This window comes from Salarias fasciatus, chromosome 23 (assembly GCF_902148845.1).
Source record: "Salarias fasciatus chromosome 23, fSalaFa1.1, whole genome shotgun sequence".
In the NCBI taxonomy this organism is placed as follows: domain Eukaryota; kingdom Metazoa; phylum Chordata; class Actinopteri; order Blenniiformes; family Blenniidae; genus Salarias; species Salarias fasciatus.
Window position 1 is genome coordinate 39,640,921 of NC_043766.1, and position 16,469 is coordinate 39,657,389.

At 49.4% G+C, this 16,469-nt stretch overlaps 2 protein-coding genes across 3 annotated transcripts in view; both read right to left on the minus strand.

Annotated features, from left to right (window-relative positions):
• The window catches only part of LOC115382203 (NLR family CARD domain-containing protein 3-like), a 617,169-nt gene that overhangs the window by 176,754 nt on the left and 423,946 nt on the right, over positions 1-16,469 (minus strand). The window lies entirely within an intron of this gene.
• Positions 2,623-13,902, minus strand: ntmt2 (N-terminal Xaa-Pro-Lys N-methyltransferase). Its single transcript, XM_030083937.1, has 15 exons — positions 13,810-13,902; positions 11,646-11,773; positions 11,453-11,580; positions 10,724-11,002; positions 10,432-10,554; positions 10,114-10,355; positions 9,628-9,809; positions 9,404-9,556; positions 9,222-9,319; positions 9,049-9,156; positions 8,822-8,935; positions 6,048-8,740; positions 4,872-5,044; positions 3,830-4,082; positions 2,623-3,220 (listed from the first exon to the last, which is right to left on the minus strand). The coding sequence occupies exons 12-15, from the start codon at positions 6,298-6,300 to the stop codon at positions 2,964-2,966; spliced, it is 936 nt and encodes a 311-aa protein (XP_029939797.1). The 5' UTR covers positions 6,301-8,740; positions 8,822-8,935; positions 9,049-9,156; positions 9,222-9,319; positions 9,404-9,556; positions 9,628-9,809; positions 10,114-10,355; positions 10,432-10,554; positions 10,724-11,002; positions 11,453-11,580; positions 11,646-11,773; positions 13,810-13,902; the 3' UTR covers positions 2,623-2,963.

The window sequence follows — 16,469 nt, forward strand, 5'->3', positions numbered from 1 at the left end:
ACTTATGCACAGCAGAATTCTATCTTACAGCCACGCTACGCTAACACCTTAGCTAAACCCATAGCCGACGCGTCTGCTATGCTAATTAGTGGCGCTACGCTAACCATTTGAGAACACGAGCCAGAGGTTTGACCTTTAGTACGCACGCACACACACACACACACACACACACACACACACACACACACACACACACACACACACACACTTTCTGCTCCGTGTCTTTTAAACACCCCGGGGGCAATTACTGGGAGGGGGGGGGCAGACAGAGTGGCGCATGCAGTCCAGATGTTAGCGTCAGCAGCGTTAGCGGCGGGGGGGCAGAGAGACACGTTCATTAGAGAGATGGATGTGGTGGGGGGAGGGGGTGGGTGGGGCAGGGGGGCAAATAATAAAGCTTTGTAATTGTTGCGAGTTAGCTAGCATTGTGTGTTGTAGCGTTGCTAGCTCTGACCTGGTCTGAACTGCTCCGAGTCTGGGGTGTGAAGGAATGGGGGTAGTGACGTCCCCCCCCCCCCCCCCCCGCAACTGTTAGCCGCCAGCCGCCGCCGGCGCTATTTTTAGCGGCGCCGCTTGTTTTATTCATTAGCGGCGGTGTTTTCCCAGAGTGGCGGGGGGGGGGGGGGGCAACATCTGGAGCCCATAAAGGACGGGCGGGGAGGGGGGGGGGCTATTAGCGGTCTCTGGCGTTGTTAGCTTGTTAGCCAACCACCCGTTAACTGCCCCCCCCCCCCCGCCCCCCCAAGGAGTTTACGCTAGCAGAGTCTCATTAGTGCAGATCTTACAGAGGGGTAATAAAGCTAGAGTTAACTGCCCCCCCCACACCCCCGCTGCTTGGCGCTAGCCCCGGTTTCGTGGCGGCGAAGGGAGAAAAAAAAGAGCCGAGTCAACAGAACTTTGATCTGAGAGCGGCTAACGGCTAGCAGCTAATGCCGAACAGGTAATGGCTAGCAGGCAGCAGCTAGCAGGTCATGGCTAATGGCTAGCAAGACAGAGCCGATAGCTAACCACTAACTGGCTAATGGCAAACACCTCAAAGACAAGCTAAATGCTAACAGCTAACCATAAATAACAGCAACACGCTAAGTGCTAACAGCTAACTCATCCTTCTGGCTACAAGTTAGTTCAAAAACTGTTAATCAAAAACGATAATCTGCGAACAACTTAGCAGCAATGCTAACACTACCCTTAAAAGCAAGCATTTTAAGCTAGTCACATAACCACAGCTCACAATTAGCGATATGCTAACAAAAAAAAAATAGTGTGGTGTGGTAGCTCGTAAATGTCTCATTAAATAAATAAATCAACTAACGCTAACCACTCCCACGACGCCGTGTACTGGTTAGCATTGTTAAAAAAACAGCCCGGGGCGCTAGCATAGCGTCACCGTATGCGGTTAGCTAGTGTGCTGGCGGTGCTAGCTCTTAACGACACTAGCAGGGGTGTCGTTAAGCTAATCGCTCCAGTCGGTGCCAGCTCGTGACGTTAATTGCTAGCAGATGTTTGCTAACGCTAAGGTTACGGAAGGGAAAAGTGCTATATCTTTTTAAGCTAGCAAACATGTTCCAAAACTAGCTTAGCCAAAACACGTGTTTCACGTCTCCCTGCTAGCATTAGCATGCTCGTCAGCATGCCAGTTAGCGTTAGCTTTAGCACCGTGCTGCAGAGGCTTGTGGGGCTTTTAAGATGGCCAACATGTGGATTTAATTACCCCGCTTCTCCAGTTACCCCTCCCCCCCCCACACACACACACACACACACACCGCAGGGGGGCGGGGGGTGAATGTTCACGAGGGCAGAAGGGAGAGGAGGAACACAGCAACACCGCCACCGTGTGGCTAACACTAACGCTAACAGTGAGGACTTCATTTAAAGCTAACTCTGAAGCTCTCAGTGAAGATAGCATTAAAAGCTAATATTTAAAGCTAATTCAGACACATGCTTCTAATGTTAGCACGCGCTCCAAGCTAACCCCCCTCCGCCGTTAGCATTCCTGCGGCTAGCGGTGACGTTGATCCTCATGAGCGCCGACCACGCTGAGTGGCGGCTAAACTAACCGCTAGTGACAAGGTGACGGCCCGTTTGGCTAACGTGCTAGGAGCGGGGGTGGGGGCGGGGGGTGGGGGCGGGGGCTAGCACGCCATCCGCGCCCGCTTAGCGTGCTAGCTCGCAGACGCACACAGCTCGCCTTTCACGAGACGGCGGTGGCGCCGCACACGCTAACGCTAAACATGTGGCGGCTGTCAGAGACAGGAAGTGCGAGAGCGGGAGTGGGGGAACAGCTGGAAGGAATCAGTGGAACAGCCGGGAGGGGGGAGCAGCGTCTGCAGCAAGCTAACGCTAGCGAGAAGAGGACTGAGGACTGCATGGAAGCTAATGCTAATTAGGGGAGGGGCTAGTGCTAATTCGGGGGAGGGGCTAATGCTAATGAGGCGGAGGGGCTAAGGTCAATGAGGGAGAGATGCTGATGCTAATGAGGGAGGAGCTAATTTTATGAAGGAGAGATGCTAATGCCAACGAGGACAGGAATAATGCTAATGAGGGAGAGAAGCTAATGCTAATAAGAGAGAGAAGGACATGTTAATGGGGGAAAGAAGTGAAGCTCATGCTAACAGTGCAGAATGAACTCAACATTTCAAAATGTTTATTCTTCAGCAACATTCGTAAAAAAAACACAACATTTAAATAAGAGTTAGCATCATGCTAACATCTCGACAGATCACCTGCTAAAGTCAGCGTAGGTATAACTAGCATCATGCTAGCTGATAACCTGCTAACATTAGCTTTAAAAGAGCTAGCATCTTTCTCATGATACTAACACTAACCTTCTAATGATAGCATTGGCAGAACTAGCATGATGCTAACTGTTCCGAAGCTAACCGGCTAACGTTAGCTTCCCCAGACTAATAAAGCATAAGGTCCTTGCTAATAGCTTGTTTTGTCTGACATACTAGGCAGCTAGCTTAGCGCATGGCGATCGTCCAGACAGGCATCATGATGTCGGGGAAGCCCCCCTGAGGCTCCGCCCCCAGGATCTCCAGCCCGGCGGCGGCGATGATGGCCCGCATGATGTCCAGGTGGCGGCTAATGCTGCTGTCGCTAACGTCTAGCTTAGCGCCCTGCCGCGCCATGTTGTCCTTGAGGATGATGACGCCGTCGGGGCGGAGACTCTTCCGGCAGCGGCGCAGGAAGTTCATCAGGTCCTTATCAGTCAGGTGACCTAAGGGGGCGGAGTCAGGAAGGTTACTACAGTGACCTGAGGGGGCGGAGTCAGGAAGGTTACTATAGTGACCTGAGGGGGAGGAGTCAGGAAGGTTACTACAGTGACCTGAGGGGGCGGAGTCAGGAAAGTTACTATAGTGACCTGAGGGGGCGGAGTCAGGAAGCTTACTGTAGTGACCTGAGGGGGCGGAGTCAGGAAGCTTACTGTAGTGACCTGAGGGGGAGGAGTCAGGAAGCTTACTGTAGTGACCTGAGGGGGAGGAGTCAGGAAGGTTACTACAGTGACCTGAGGGGGTGGAGTCAGGAAGGTTACTATAGTGACCTGAGGGGGCGGAGTCAGGAAGCTTACTGTAGTGACCTGAGGGGGAGGAGTCAGGAAGCTTACTGTAGTGACCTGAGGGGGAGGAGTCAGGAAGGTTACTACAGTGACCTGAGGGGGCGGAGTCAGGAAGCTTACTGTAGTGACCTGAGGGGGCGGAGTCAGGAAGGTTACTATCATGGTACTATCACTATACTATACTTACAATGGTTGCCCCGCCCCCTCTGATTGCAGTGGCTATTCCCCGCCAGTTGCCCCGCCCCCTCCCCGGTAGCCCCGCCTACTCACAGGCCACCCACTGTATCCAGACCACGTCGTACTTGTCCCGGGGGGGGGTGAAGTCCTGCAGGCTGTAGCAGAACAGCGTCTCCACCCGGTCGGCGCCGTCGCCCAGGAAGTCCTGGTGGGCCTCCAGCAGGAAGCGCTCCTCCATGTCCACCAGGTCCACCTTCCCGAAGACCGGCAGCAGGACGGAGCGCGACACCCGGCCGATCCCGGAGCCGCAGTCCAGGGCGAAGGACGAGCCGGCCTTCCCGGGGCCCTGCGGGGAACCCCACAACCTGCTAAGCTAGCAGGCTGAGCCCGTGTGCCCACACCATCTCACTAGCGCTGCACGTGCTCTAAAATTAGCTGCCTGGCGCAGTCACCCTGAAACCCGATCCCCAAACAGCCGCTAAGCTAGCTCAGCGCATTCCCTGTGATGAGACGCGCTGAGCTATGTTTAGCTAGCTGAGCCGACACGTCGTCGTCATCGCTAGCCGCTTTTAGAACGTGTGAAACGTGGATACTCACGCCTGTTAGGTATTGCTAGCATACCAACTGTGCTGCTCCTAGCTAGCAGAACTAATAGCATTAAGTTAGCATATTGCCACAGCTACTTGATTACTATCTGAGGCTTCCTGCTAGCATGACAGTCAGATTGGTGGCTATGCTGACTGACAGCATATGCTAGATTAGCTTAATCAGAGCAAAATCTGTTAAGTTTCATGGTTAGCATTTACCGTTCCTCTTAGCATTTAGCATTAGCATTCATTTTAGGCTTTTAAGTTAGCATGAATATTGGCATTAAGCAATAGCATTGACCAATAGTGTTAGTAAATACGTATATCAAACCATAAACATTTAGAGGTTAGCTTGAGCCTTTAGCATTAATGACTATGTAGCATAAACATCCTCAGGAATTTTTAGAGTTAGCATTAGCCATTAGCATTAGTGGCTACGCAGCATAAGGAACCTTCAGAAGTTAGCATTAGCCATTAGCACTAGTAGCTACATAGCATAAGAAACCTTCATAAGTTATCATTAGCCTTTAGCATCAGCAACCACGTACCATAAATCTAGCGAGGAACCTTCGAGAACCTTCCAGGTCGACGTTGGACACCTCCAGAAAATCTCCCATCATGCCCTCCTCCGTAGCCGGAACATCCTCGTAGAACTTCTGCGCTCGGTAGTAGAACGTCTTCTCTCCCTCCTGGAACTCGCACGTTAGCGGGAACAGCTTCACTGGAGGGAGCAGCATGCTAACAGTTAGCATTGTCCTGCTAGTTGTTAGCATCGTCAAGGTAGCATCTTCCAGCTTGCGATTAGCATGACGGAACTAAGTGAGGCGCACAGGTCAGAGTGACTAGCTGCATTGTTGAACAAAGCTAATGTTAGTTAGCATGACATGCTAACCATTTGCTAGCAAGATAAAATTGTGCTAAAATAGGCTGACTTGATGCTAATAACAGGCTAACGTGATGCTATTAACATGCTAATAGCTAGCAGGATCTTGAGTACCATGCTAACTGCTAGCGGAATCTGGAGCACTGTGCTAACTTGCTAACACTCTGCAGGATCTTGAGGGCTAACATGTTAACAGCTAGCACAATCTTGAGTACCATGCTAAGATCCTAGCCTCTCACCTAGCGGGATCTGGAGCCCCATGCTAACGTGCTAGCCTCTCACCTAGTGGGATCTGCAGCCCCATGCTAGCGTGCTAGCTTCTCACCTAGCGGGATCTACAGCCCCATGCTAACGTGCTAGCCTCTCACCTAGTGGGATCTGCAGCCCCATGCTAACGTGCTAGCCTCTCACCTAGTGGGATCTGAAGCACCATGCTAACATGCTAGCCTCTCACCTAGCGGGATCTACAGTCCCATGCTAGCGTGCTAGCCTCTCACCTAGCGGGATCTGAAGCACCATGCTAATATGCAAGCCTCTCACCTAGTGGGATCTGCAGCGGCATGCTAATGTGCTACCCTCTCACCTAGCGGGATCTGGAGCACCATGCTAGCGTGCTAGCCTCTCACCTAGTGGGATCTGGAGCCCCATGCTAGCGTGCTAGCCTCTCACCTAGCGGGATCTGCAGCCCCATGCTAACGTGCTAGCCTCTCACCTAACGGGATCTGCAGCCCCATGCTAACGTGTTAGCCTCTCACCTAGCGGGATCTACAGCCCCATGTTAACATGCTAGCCTCTCACCTAGCGGGATCTGGAGCACCATGCTAGCGTGCTAGCCTCTCACCTAGCGGGATCTGCACCACCAGGTACAGGTAGCTGGCGAAGAACTCGGAGCGCAGCGTGTGGTGCAGGTGGAATGACATGCTATGTTTGCACATGTTAGCATCTGCCTGCTTCCAGCGCTCCCGCATTGCATTGTGGGCCTCCGCGTACTCCAGGTTAGCTAGTGGCGCCGCGGCGGATTCTGCAGTGTCTGATCCAAACGCGGGACCCGGACCCGGACTTGGGGGCTCTGATCCTTCGGTGGTGGTTCCCATGGCAACGGGGAAGGAGGAAGTTCTCTGTTAAAGGTTCCAGGTTCCAGATCTGGTCGAGGTTCCTCCTCAGAATGCAGGTCAGTGTCTGAGCAGGGTGGTTTTCTTCAAGGGGAGGGGGGCGGAGCTAAAGAGGACACCAGGAAGGGGGCGGTGGGTGGATTCCTGAGACGCTACGCTAAAATTAGCATCCCGTGCTGAAAGGGGAGAACCTGGAACGTGTGGAGAACACAGAGCCAATATTGAGCTCGAATAGAGCTAGTATAAAGCTAGCTTAATGTTAATGAGAAGCTATTATGCAGGTAGCATAGAGTTAGCACACAGCTAATATAGAGCTAGTATAAAGCTAGCTTAATGTTAATGAGAAGCTATTATGCAGGTAGCATAGAGTTAGCACACAGCTAATATAGAGCTAGTATAAAGCTAGCTTAATGTTAATGAGAAGCTATTATGCAGGTAGCATAGAGCTAGCACATAGCTAATATAGAGCTAGTATAAAGCTAGCTTGAGGCTAATGCGAAGCTATTATGCAGGTAGCATAGAGCTAGCACAGAGCTAATATAGAGCTAGTATAAAGCTAGCTTAAGGCTAATGAGAAACTATTATGTAGGTAGCATAGAGCTAGCACAGAGCTAATGTAGAGCTAGTATAAAGCTAGCTTAAGGTTAATGAGAAGCTATTCTGCAGCTACCACAGCGCTGGATGCAGGGGACATCCAAGATGGCGGAGGGAGAACATATATGGTACAGTGAGAGATCTGCCAACAGAAGCATGACGTCCGAGTCATCTGGAGATGTTCGCAAGTTGTTTCGCTTTGCTTTGTTTTCCTTTGTCTAGTCTTGTCTTTTGTACGTTTGTATATGAAGAAGATTAACACAAAAAATTAGAAAAAAAGATAACCTAATTAAAAACTATCTACATTACAATAACAAACAAATAACCTCGGCAAATTCAACACGGGACAGGGCTAGCATAGGGCTAATATGAAGCTAGCATAGGGCTAGCATAGGGCTAATATGAAGCTAGGATAGGGCTAGCGTAGGGCTAATATGAAGCTAGCATAGGGCTAATATGAAGCTAGCCTAGGGCTAGCATAGGGCTAATATGAAGCTAGCATAGGGCTAGCATAGCGCTAATATGAAGCTAGTATGGGACTAGCATAGAGCTAAAATAGAGCTAGCATATCAAACTAATATAAAGCTAATCAAAAACTAACCAGCACTACAGATGCTAATTAGCCATAACCTAACTGGAAATATAGAACAGGACAGTTTGTTTTGTTTCACTCAAAATGTTTATTCGGCATTTTCTTCGCCCTTGTATGCTATGCTAATGTATCTAACAGGCACTTCAGCGCTAACGAAGCATTTCCCAACATTCCCGGAGTCAAATCCTGACAGGACGGAGCTAGTGTGGCTAACAGGCTAGGCTAAAGTCTTTAACTGGCAGTTAGCAAGACAGGAAGGGGATGCTAACTCAACACAGGCTAATATTAGCCTAGCTTGTGCTGAAAGAGCTAAAAGAAAGTGAGCGAGTCAACGCTAACAGCTAACAGTAGCGTTTAGGTTAGCATGGAAACATTAGCGCTGCTAGGTTCAATTGTTTAGGCGGACGACGTCGCTAAGGCTAGCCAACACCACGAGCTCGCCGATAGCACGCACGCAGTCTGGCGCTAAGCTAGCAGTAGCATCAGACAGCTCTGGTCCTGGTCCAGGTTCTGGTCCAGTTCCTTCATCTAGACCACCTTCTGGCAGAGATCCAGCTTTTGGATGGATTCTGGACTAAGAACCGGTTCTGGTCTACCTTCTGGGACAGGGGTTAGGAACAGGTCCAGGATCTGGTGTAGGGACCGGTTCTGGTGTACCTTCTGGATGACGATCTGGGACAGATCCAGGTATTGGCTCTGATCCAGCTTCGGGTTCTGGTGAAGGAACTGGTTCTGATTCAGGGACTTGGTGTGGGTCTAGGTTCTGACTGTCCAACTTCTGGTAAAGGATCTGGTTTATGTTCTGGTACTGGTTCAGGATCTGATGTAGGGACTGGTTCTGGTCCAGATTCTTGTCCAGGATCTGGTTTAGGTTCTGGTACTGGTTCAGGTTCTGGTCCAGGATTTAGCGCAAGGACAGGGTCTTCTCCAGGTCCTAGTTCTGGTTTAGGTTCTGATTCTGACCCAGGTTCTGGTCCAGGATCTGGTTTAGGTTCGGGTACTACTCCGGGTTGTGCTTCAGGTCCAGGATCTGGTGTAGGTTCCTGGTAATGGTTCAGGTTCTGGTCCAGGATTTGTGTCGGGAATGGCTCCTCTCCAGGTCCTAGTTCCGGTTAGATTCTGGTTCTGACCCAGGTACTGGTCCAGGATCTGGTTTAGGTTCTGGTTCTGAGCTCCTCTCCTGGACCGGATCGGGGACCAGCTGGAACCGGTCCAGGTTAGCTGGGTCCATTAGCACTGAGGAACCAAAGGAAAACAATGCTAAGCTAACAGTGTGAAGCTAACAATGCTAAGCTAACCATGTTACTGAACGCTCACCTCTGGTCACGTGGCGGGTCAGCGTCTCCGTGACGACGTTCTCATACTCGTTGTCAACAGCGACGAAGGGGGCGGAGTCAGAGTCCAGCGACGGCTGCAGCGCTGCCACACGTCCTGGGACACAGAGCGCAAGCTAGCCCTTCTCCTGCAGTGCTTTTAGCTTTGATTAGCATGTTAGCATGAGTCCTCTCAGTGGCTAGCATGCTAGCAGCGCGGGTTAGCCTTACCGTCCTGTACTGACGGTCCAGCTGCTCCTTGACGTACGGTAGCGTCATGCTAATTAGTGCCTCCCGGACGATCTTCTTCCTCAGGATGCCGCTAATCGTAATCATATGCTAACAACAGACATTAGCTAGAAACACAAGCAGTTAGCAACCAGAAGCTAGCCATGCTAGCTTACCTGCAGAAAACGCGTTGTTGGCCTTGTGGGCGGAAGTCTGGCTCGGCGTCATCGTCCAGCAGGATCTGTTGGAATGTGAAGACCGCGTTCTCCACCAGCTGTTAGCATTAGCATGTTAGCACATGAGGACAGTTAGCGGAATGGCGCTGTAATCTGTATGGTGTCAATGTAATACTTCCCACCTGCTGCAGGTCCAGGCACGCGCTGTCGGTTAGCATTAGCGCCGCTGCGTCGGAGAACCCGAAGACCTTCCCGTGCGGTGCTAGCTTGGTCGCTAACGCGTCCCAGGGTCTGGTAGCAGCTCTGCAGGTTAGCACGAGGCATGCTAGCATGAGCTAACATGCAGGAGTGGTGGTAGCGTCACAAGTCACAGGACTAAACACAGCACAGCTAATGCTATGTGTACCTTCTCTTCTGGTGTTGGCTCCGCCCAATTCTTGGCTCTGACAGCCCCCTGCATTGACATCTGGGTAACGCCACGTCCCTGCAGGAAGGCGTCGCATGGCTCCAGCGCGCCGTTAGCAGGGCGCTCAGGTGCGGTGCTACTTGCTCCGCAGCTAGCCGCTCCGCCGCCCTCCGACACACAAGCTAACGGACGCAAAGAGAGGCTATTGCTAATGCTAATATGCTACATGCTAATTGGAGAGGATGTGAGCTAATGCGAACATGTGCTAATTACAGAGATAGGAGCTAATGCTAGCATACTACATACTAATGCTACCAGGCTATATGCATATAGAGAAGATTAATATGATTGATAGCTAATGCTAACAAGGCACAGACTATTAATACTATTTAAGTATAAGCTAATGCTAACATGCTACATGCTAACTGCAGGAAATCAGAGCTACTGTCAACTGCTACATGCTGCATGCTAATACTAACAGTTCACCTCGGACCCGGTCCCGGACGGAGCGCCGGCTCTCCCGATCAGGTCCAGGTCAGAGGTCATGGCAGGTTCCGGTTCCGGAGGGAGTCCCGCAGGTCCTGCTTGACCCGGGAGAAGCGGTCCAGCAGAACCGAGTCCAGCAGGACGTGGACGTCCTCCAGGAACTGGACCACAGGCGGGTCTTGTGGGAACCGGGGCGCCTTCAGGTCCGGGAGGAGCCGCTCCATCACCAGACCTGACAGGACCTGCGGGACTGGAGCCAGGCGTCAAACTACCGCCATGGCGGGGGGGGCGGAGTCCCAGAGTGGGCGGTGGCCTCACCCGCACGTCGCTGCCATCAGGAGGCTCCCCGCGTGGTACCTGGGTCCGCCCCCGTTCTCCCGTTAGAAAACCGCACTGCGTGGACGAAGGCCTCCACCTCCAGGCTCCGCCTCTTCAGGAAGTCTGTCGCCACAGCAACCACAGCATGTTAGCACAGGCTAAAGCTAGCACCGCGACGCATACGCAGAGTCACCACACACTAGCATGTGTTAGCATTAGCATACCCTGGTTCTGGATTCATTAGCATTAGCATACCCTGGTTCAGGATTCAGTAGCATTAGCATTAGCATACCCTGGTTCTGGTGCCGGATGCAGTCCTGCAGGACTCTGCAGAACCGGTCCCCTCTGGTCCTGGTTCTTGAAGGAGAACACGGAGTCCCTGCGGTGCGGCAGACGGAGGAACACCAGGAACCGGGACCCGGAGAACCCTGAGAACCCCGAGAACTCCTCCCTCACTCCCTCCAGATCGGGAAGTCCCTCAGGATCTGGTCCACATAGGAGTCCACCGAAGTCCAGACGGAACCACCAGAGGGCAGCAGAACCTGGACTGGAGGGACCCCCTTCACAAGGCCTGAGAACATGAGGAGAACATGAGGAGAACATGAAGAGAACATGAGGAGAACATGAAGAGAACATGAGGAGAACATGAGGAGAACATGAAGAGAACATGAAGAGAACAGGAAGAGAGCAGGAAGAGAACATGAAGAGAGCAGGAAGAGAACATGAAGAGAACATGAGGAGAACATGAAGAGAACATGAAGAGAGCAGGAAGAGAGCAGGAAGAGAACATGAAGAGAACATGAGGAGAACATGAAGAGAACATGAAGAGAACATGAAGAGAACATGAAGAGAACATGAGGAGAACATGAAGAGAACATGAAGAGAACATGAGGAGAACATGAAGAGAACATGAAGAGAGCAGGAAGAGAACATGAGGAGAACATGAAGAGAACTTCAGGATGAATTAAGGGAACTTGAAGAGAACTTTGAGGGGAACTTTGAGGGGAACGTGAAGCAGAACCTCCAGTCCTTCGTGGTTCTCCAGGCGGTACCCCTCCCCGGACCACCAGGTAGCGCTCTCGTCCACTTCCTGTTGTGGTCCAGAACCAAACCAGGTTCTTCATAGAGAACCTGACCCTGAAGGCAATCCTGGAACACAGAACACACATCAACATCCAGGTGTGTGTGTGTGTGTGTGTGTGTGTGTGTGTCACCTTCTGTCTCAGCCGCAATGTGTGTCCTCTTTCAGGTTCTAGATTGTTCTCCAGTTCGGAGAACCGGGCAACCAGCAGCTGCTTCCTGTAGTACGGAACAAAGTCCTGAAGCTCCGCCTCCGCTCGCTCTGGAACCAGGAAGTGAAACATGACACTGGCTAAGTCATGATAACATGCTAACAACATGGAGGACCAGGAAGTGAAGCATGACACCAGGCTAACTCATGCTAACATGCCAACAACCTAAATAACCAGGAAGTGAAACATGACACCAGGTTAACTCATGCTACATGCCAACAACCTAAATAACCAGGAAGTAAGCATGACACCAGGTTAACTCATTGCTAACATGCCAACAACCTAAATAACCAGGAAGTGAAGCATGACACCAGGTTACTCATCGCTAACTGCCAACAACCTAAATAACCAGGAAGTGAAACATGACACTGGCTAAGTCCATGATACATGCTAACAACATGGAGGACCAGGAAGTGAAGCATGACACCAGGTTAACTCATGCTAACATGCCAACAACCTAAATAACCAGGAAGTGAAGCATGACACCAGGTTAACTCATGCTAACATGCCAACAACCTAAATAACCAGGAAGTGAAAACATGACACTGGCTAAGTCATGATAACATGCTAACAACATGGAGGACCAGGAAGTGAGCATGACACCAGGCTAACTCATGCTAACATGCCAACAACCTAAATAACCAGGAAGTGAAACATGACACCAGGTTACTCATGCTAACATGCCAACAACCTAAATAACCAGGAAGTGAAGCATGACACCAGGTTAACTCATGCTAACATGCCAACAACCTAAATAACCAGGAGTGAAGCATGACACCAGGTTAACTCATGCTAACATGCCAACAACCTAAATAACCAGGAAGTGAAGCATGACACCAGGTTAACTCATGCTAACATGCCAACAACCTAAATAACCAGGAAGTGAAGCATGACACCAGGTTAACTCATGCTAACATGCAACAACCTAAATAACCAGGAAGTGAAACATGACCTGCTAAGTCATGATAACATGCTAACAACATGGAGACCAGGAAGTGAAGCAGGACACCAGGCTAACTCATGCTAACATGCCAACAACCTAAATAACCAGGAAGTGAAACATGACACCAGGTTAACTCATGCTAACATGCCAACAACCTAAAATAACCAGGAAGTGAAGCATGACACCAGGTTACTCATGCTAACATGCCAACAACCTAAATAACCAGGAAGTGAAGCATGACACCAGGTTAACTCATGCTAACATGCCAACAACCTAAATAACCAGGAAGTGAAGCATGACACCAGGTTAACTCATGCTAACATGCCAACAACCTAAATAACCAGGAAGTGAAACATGACACCAGGCTAACTCATGGTAACATGCTAACAACATGGAGGACCAGGAAGTGAAACATGACACCAGGCTAACTGGAAATATTGGTAGCAAGATTAGCTAAGTAGCCATATATATGGAGGATTAGCATAGTTTAACAGTGTAGCATGAGGTCGACATGTCTGCGTGACATCGGGTTCACACAATCTCAGCAGGGGAGCATGTTAGCATGACAGCATGAGGTTAGCATTGTGCTACTATGATGCTAGCATGCAATCTTAACATTAGTGTGAGGTAGCATAAAGCTAGCCTAATGTCAGCTTGTTGGCGGGACAATCAGCATAAAGTTAGCCTGTTAGCCTGTTAGCATCACATGGTGTGAGGTTAGCTTGAAGCTAGCCTAATGTCAGATTGTTGGCGGAACACTAGCATAAAGTTAGCCTGTTAGCATCACATGGTGTGAGGTTAGCTTAAAGCTGGCATGACAGCGGGAGCGGCAGGTGTGTCGACGCTGGAATCTCCCAGCCGTCTGAAGGTCCTCGAACCCGTCACCTGAGCTCAGAGAACAGTGGGAACAAAAGAGGCGTCGCCATAGCAACCAGGGAGTGGCACACACACACACACACACACTGGTCAGACCGGTTCTGCAGGTTCTCCGGTTCTCAGATTGTCTGGATCAGATCGGAGCTCCGAGAGTCGACCAGATTCGACGACACACTGGGCTGTGTGTGTGTGTGTGTGTGTGTGTGTGTGTGTGGTGTGTGTGGTGTGTGTGTGTGTGTGTGTGTGTGTGTGTGTGCGTGTTCCGACCCGTGATGGAGGCGGTCTGAGCTTCATCCAGCAGCGACGACGAAGACGAGGAGCCCATCTCTGAGGAGCCGGACGACTGGCCGGAGGAGGAAGGGGCGGGGCTAAGGGGCGGGGCTAAGCTCCTCCTCTTCCTCCTCTGTGGGAGGGAGGCCACAGCCTGTTGACCTTTGACCTCCACCTCCAGTAATGTGTGTGAACAGGGCGCCACACAGTGCAGACACCATTCCCAGGGCTGTCCCGATGTCCACAGAGCAACAAGTAGGGCGCCAGAAGTTTCCCACAATGCATCTTGAAAAGTAGTGAGAATCGATGCTCCCGAGACGGCTCGATATTACCCACAGTGCATTGCGAATCTCCAGCTTTTACCCTTTAACAGTGATTTCCCCCTTGTGTTATAATCACGAGAGGGGGCAGAAACAGGAATGAACGGACAGTCGACACACTGCATCCACGGTCCAGGCTTTGTGAAATAAGCTGCACTCAGTGAGTTTCAGAAGCCGATGTTTACAGAAGAGAGGGTCCGACGGACAGTTATACTTAGCCCAAGAAATGGCTCTGATAGCCTTCTTTTGTAGAACTTGCAATGTTAGGAGGTAACGGGGTAAGTATTACACCATGTGATGCTACAGTAATTTAGATGAGGTTCGAATACGGGCCGATAGGACATCTGGATATGGACATATTTAGATAGTTTCATTGTTGGGTAATCAAGGTGTTTGCTGAAGTTTAAATGTTCATCAGTCTGGACGCCAAGAAATGTCATAAATTCCACTCGTTCAAGTACGCAATTGCTTATTTTAATGTCTACATTTCAAGGCTTTTCCGACATCTACTTGAGCGGAATATATAATTTGGTTTTCGCTGTGTTCAATGATAATTTATTACATTTTAACCAGTGTCAACTTTTTCCAATTTCCCGATTTACAGTATTATGGAGTTCTTCCAGGTTTTTGTGAGATAGGAATACATTTGTATCATCTGCAAAGACAACTTTATGGAGAGCTGAAGAAGAATTTGAAAATCATTTACATAAATTAGAAAAAGAAGTGGGCCTAATTGACCCCTGAGGTACCCCACAATGAATAGCTTTACAGTTAGATATATCATCATTTACGTGCACATGTAGCTTCTGAACCAACTGAGCGCTAAGCCCCTGACACCACAGTGCTCCAACTTTCCTAATAAAATATTATGATCAATAGTGTCAAACGCTTTGATAAGACAAGTGAAACACCAATCCCACACTCGCCTTTATCAACAGCGTCATTTATTTTTCAGTGAGATCCAGGATTGCCAAACAAGTGGTACTTCCCTTTCTGAAGCCGTATTGTGACGGGGTGAGCATGTTGTGTTTGTTAAAATAGTCATAGAGTCTTTTATAAACTATTTTTTCCATAATTTTGGAGAAAGTTGGCAAAATTGCGATAGGACGATACTGCTGCAGATTGTTTTTATCTCCAGATTTAAATATTGGAATGATTTTAGCCGTCTCTGGTACCACTCCGCGCTGAAGTGAAAGACTGATGCAATAAGTGGATCTACAATGTCACGAACAATGAATTTGATTATTTTGCTGCTAATGCCATCAACTCCTTCTGTGAGGGAGCGTTTCATACCGAGTATAATCTGTGTTACTTCTAAGTTGTTGGTGGGTGAAAGAAAGAGTTGGGGTAATTCCCATGAGGCACTGATGGTAGGTGGCGCCCCCTTGTGGGCTTATGTTTTTTGATAAAGTCTCACCAATGGAGCTGAAATACTCATTGAAACAAGTTGCAAGGTCACCAACACTGGGATCACCACCGCAAGAAGCCTTGAAACGCTGGTGTGTGGTGGTTGGGTTTACTCATTTTGATCACTTTAGTTAGTTTATTTCGATACTTACTGTATTTGATTTTATTTTCTTCAGAAGGGTCCTTTATGTAGTTTTTGTACAAAGCATTTTTCTTTTTGATCGAAGTCGTAATTCCTTTAGTCAGCCAGTTTTTCTTGTCCCCGTGATTTCTTTTTATTGTCTTTTCGGGAATGCACAATTTTATACTCTCACCTGATTCCTGAGTCAGAGCATAATATGCTGCATCAGGACATTTACACCGAGTTCCAAGATTTATTTGGAACTGATTGATTTATTTATTATACAATTCAAAGTTCGTCCAGATTAACATAGAAATTATGTGGGTGGGAATCTGGTGGTCGATAGTTCCCCCCAACTATTATGTTTTTGCCATTTTTGATATGAAGTTCGACAAATAAAGAATCGGAGAGCCCATCCTTGATAAACAGATCATCCCTGGTGGTCAGTGAGTGGCGAAGGTCTACATACAGACACACCCCACCACCACTTTCCCAGCCCTGTTTTTGTTGAATAGTGCATAACTCAAGATTGAGGGTCTATATACGTTTTTTGATTCATCTTCTGCGTTTTCCCTTTCAGTTGTTTCTTCGCCCTGGAATCGGTGATAGCCCTCTTGATGGGCTCTATCAGGGAATCCACCAAGATTTTAGTGATTTCACTGATAAAGTCACTATCTTGGAAAAGAGCATCCATTTGTTTGCTTACTGTGTCTTCGACATTGTCGCCAGGCCAGTATGTTTTGACCCCTCTGGCGCGCTCTTGTCTCGCTGCATGCCGAGTGTGGAGCCAGCACGTTTCACTGAAGAGC

Coding starts and splice junctions, on each gene's coding strand:
- ntmt2 (XM_030083937.1), bottom strand. CDS start 6,300: ATGGGAACCACCACCGAAGGATCAGAGCCCCCAAGTCCGGGTCCGGGT. Junction 5,045..6,047: donor GGTGGTGCAGATCCCGCTAG/GTGAGAGGCTAG, acceptor TGCTCCCTCCAG/TGAAGCTGTTCCCGCTAACG. Junction 3,221..3,829: donor CTGGATACAGTGGGTGGCCT/GTGAGTAGGCGG, acceptor CCGCCCCCTTAG/GTCACCTGACTGATAAGGAC.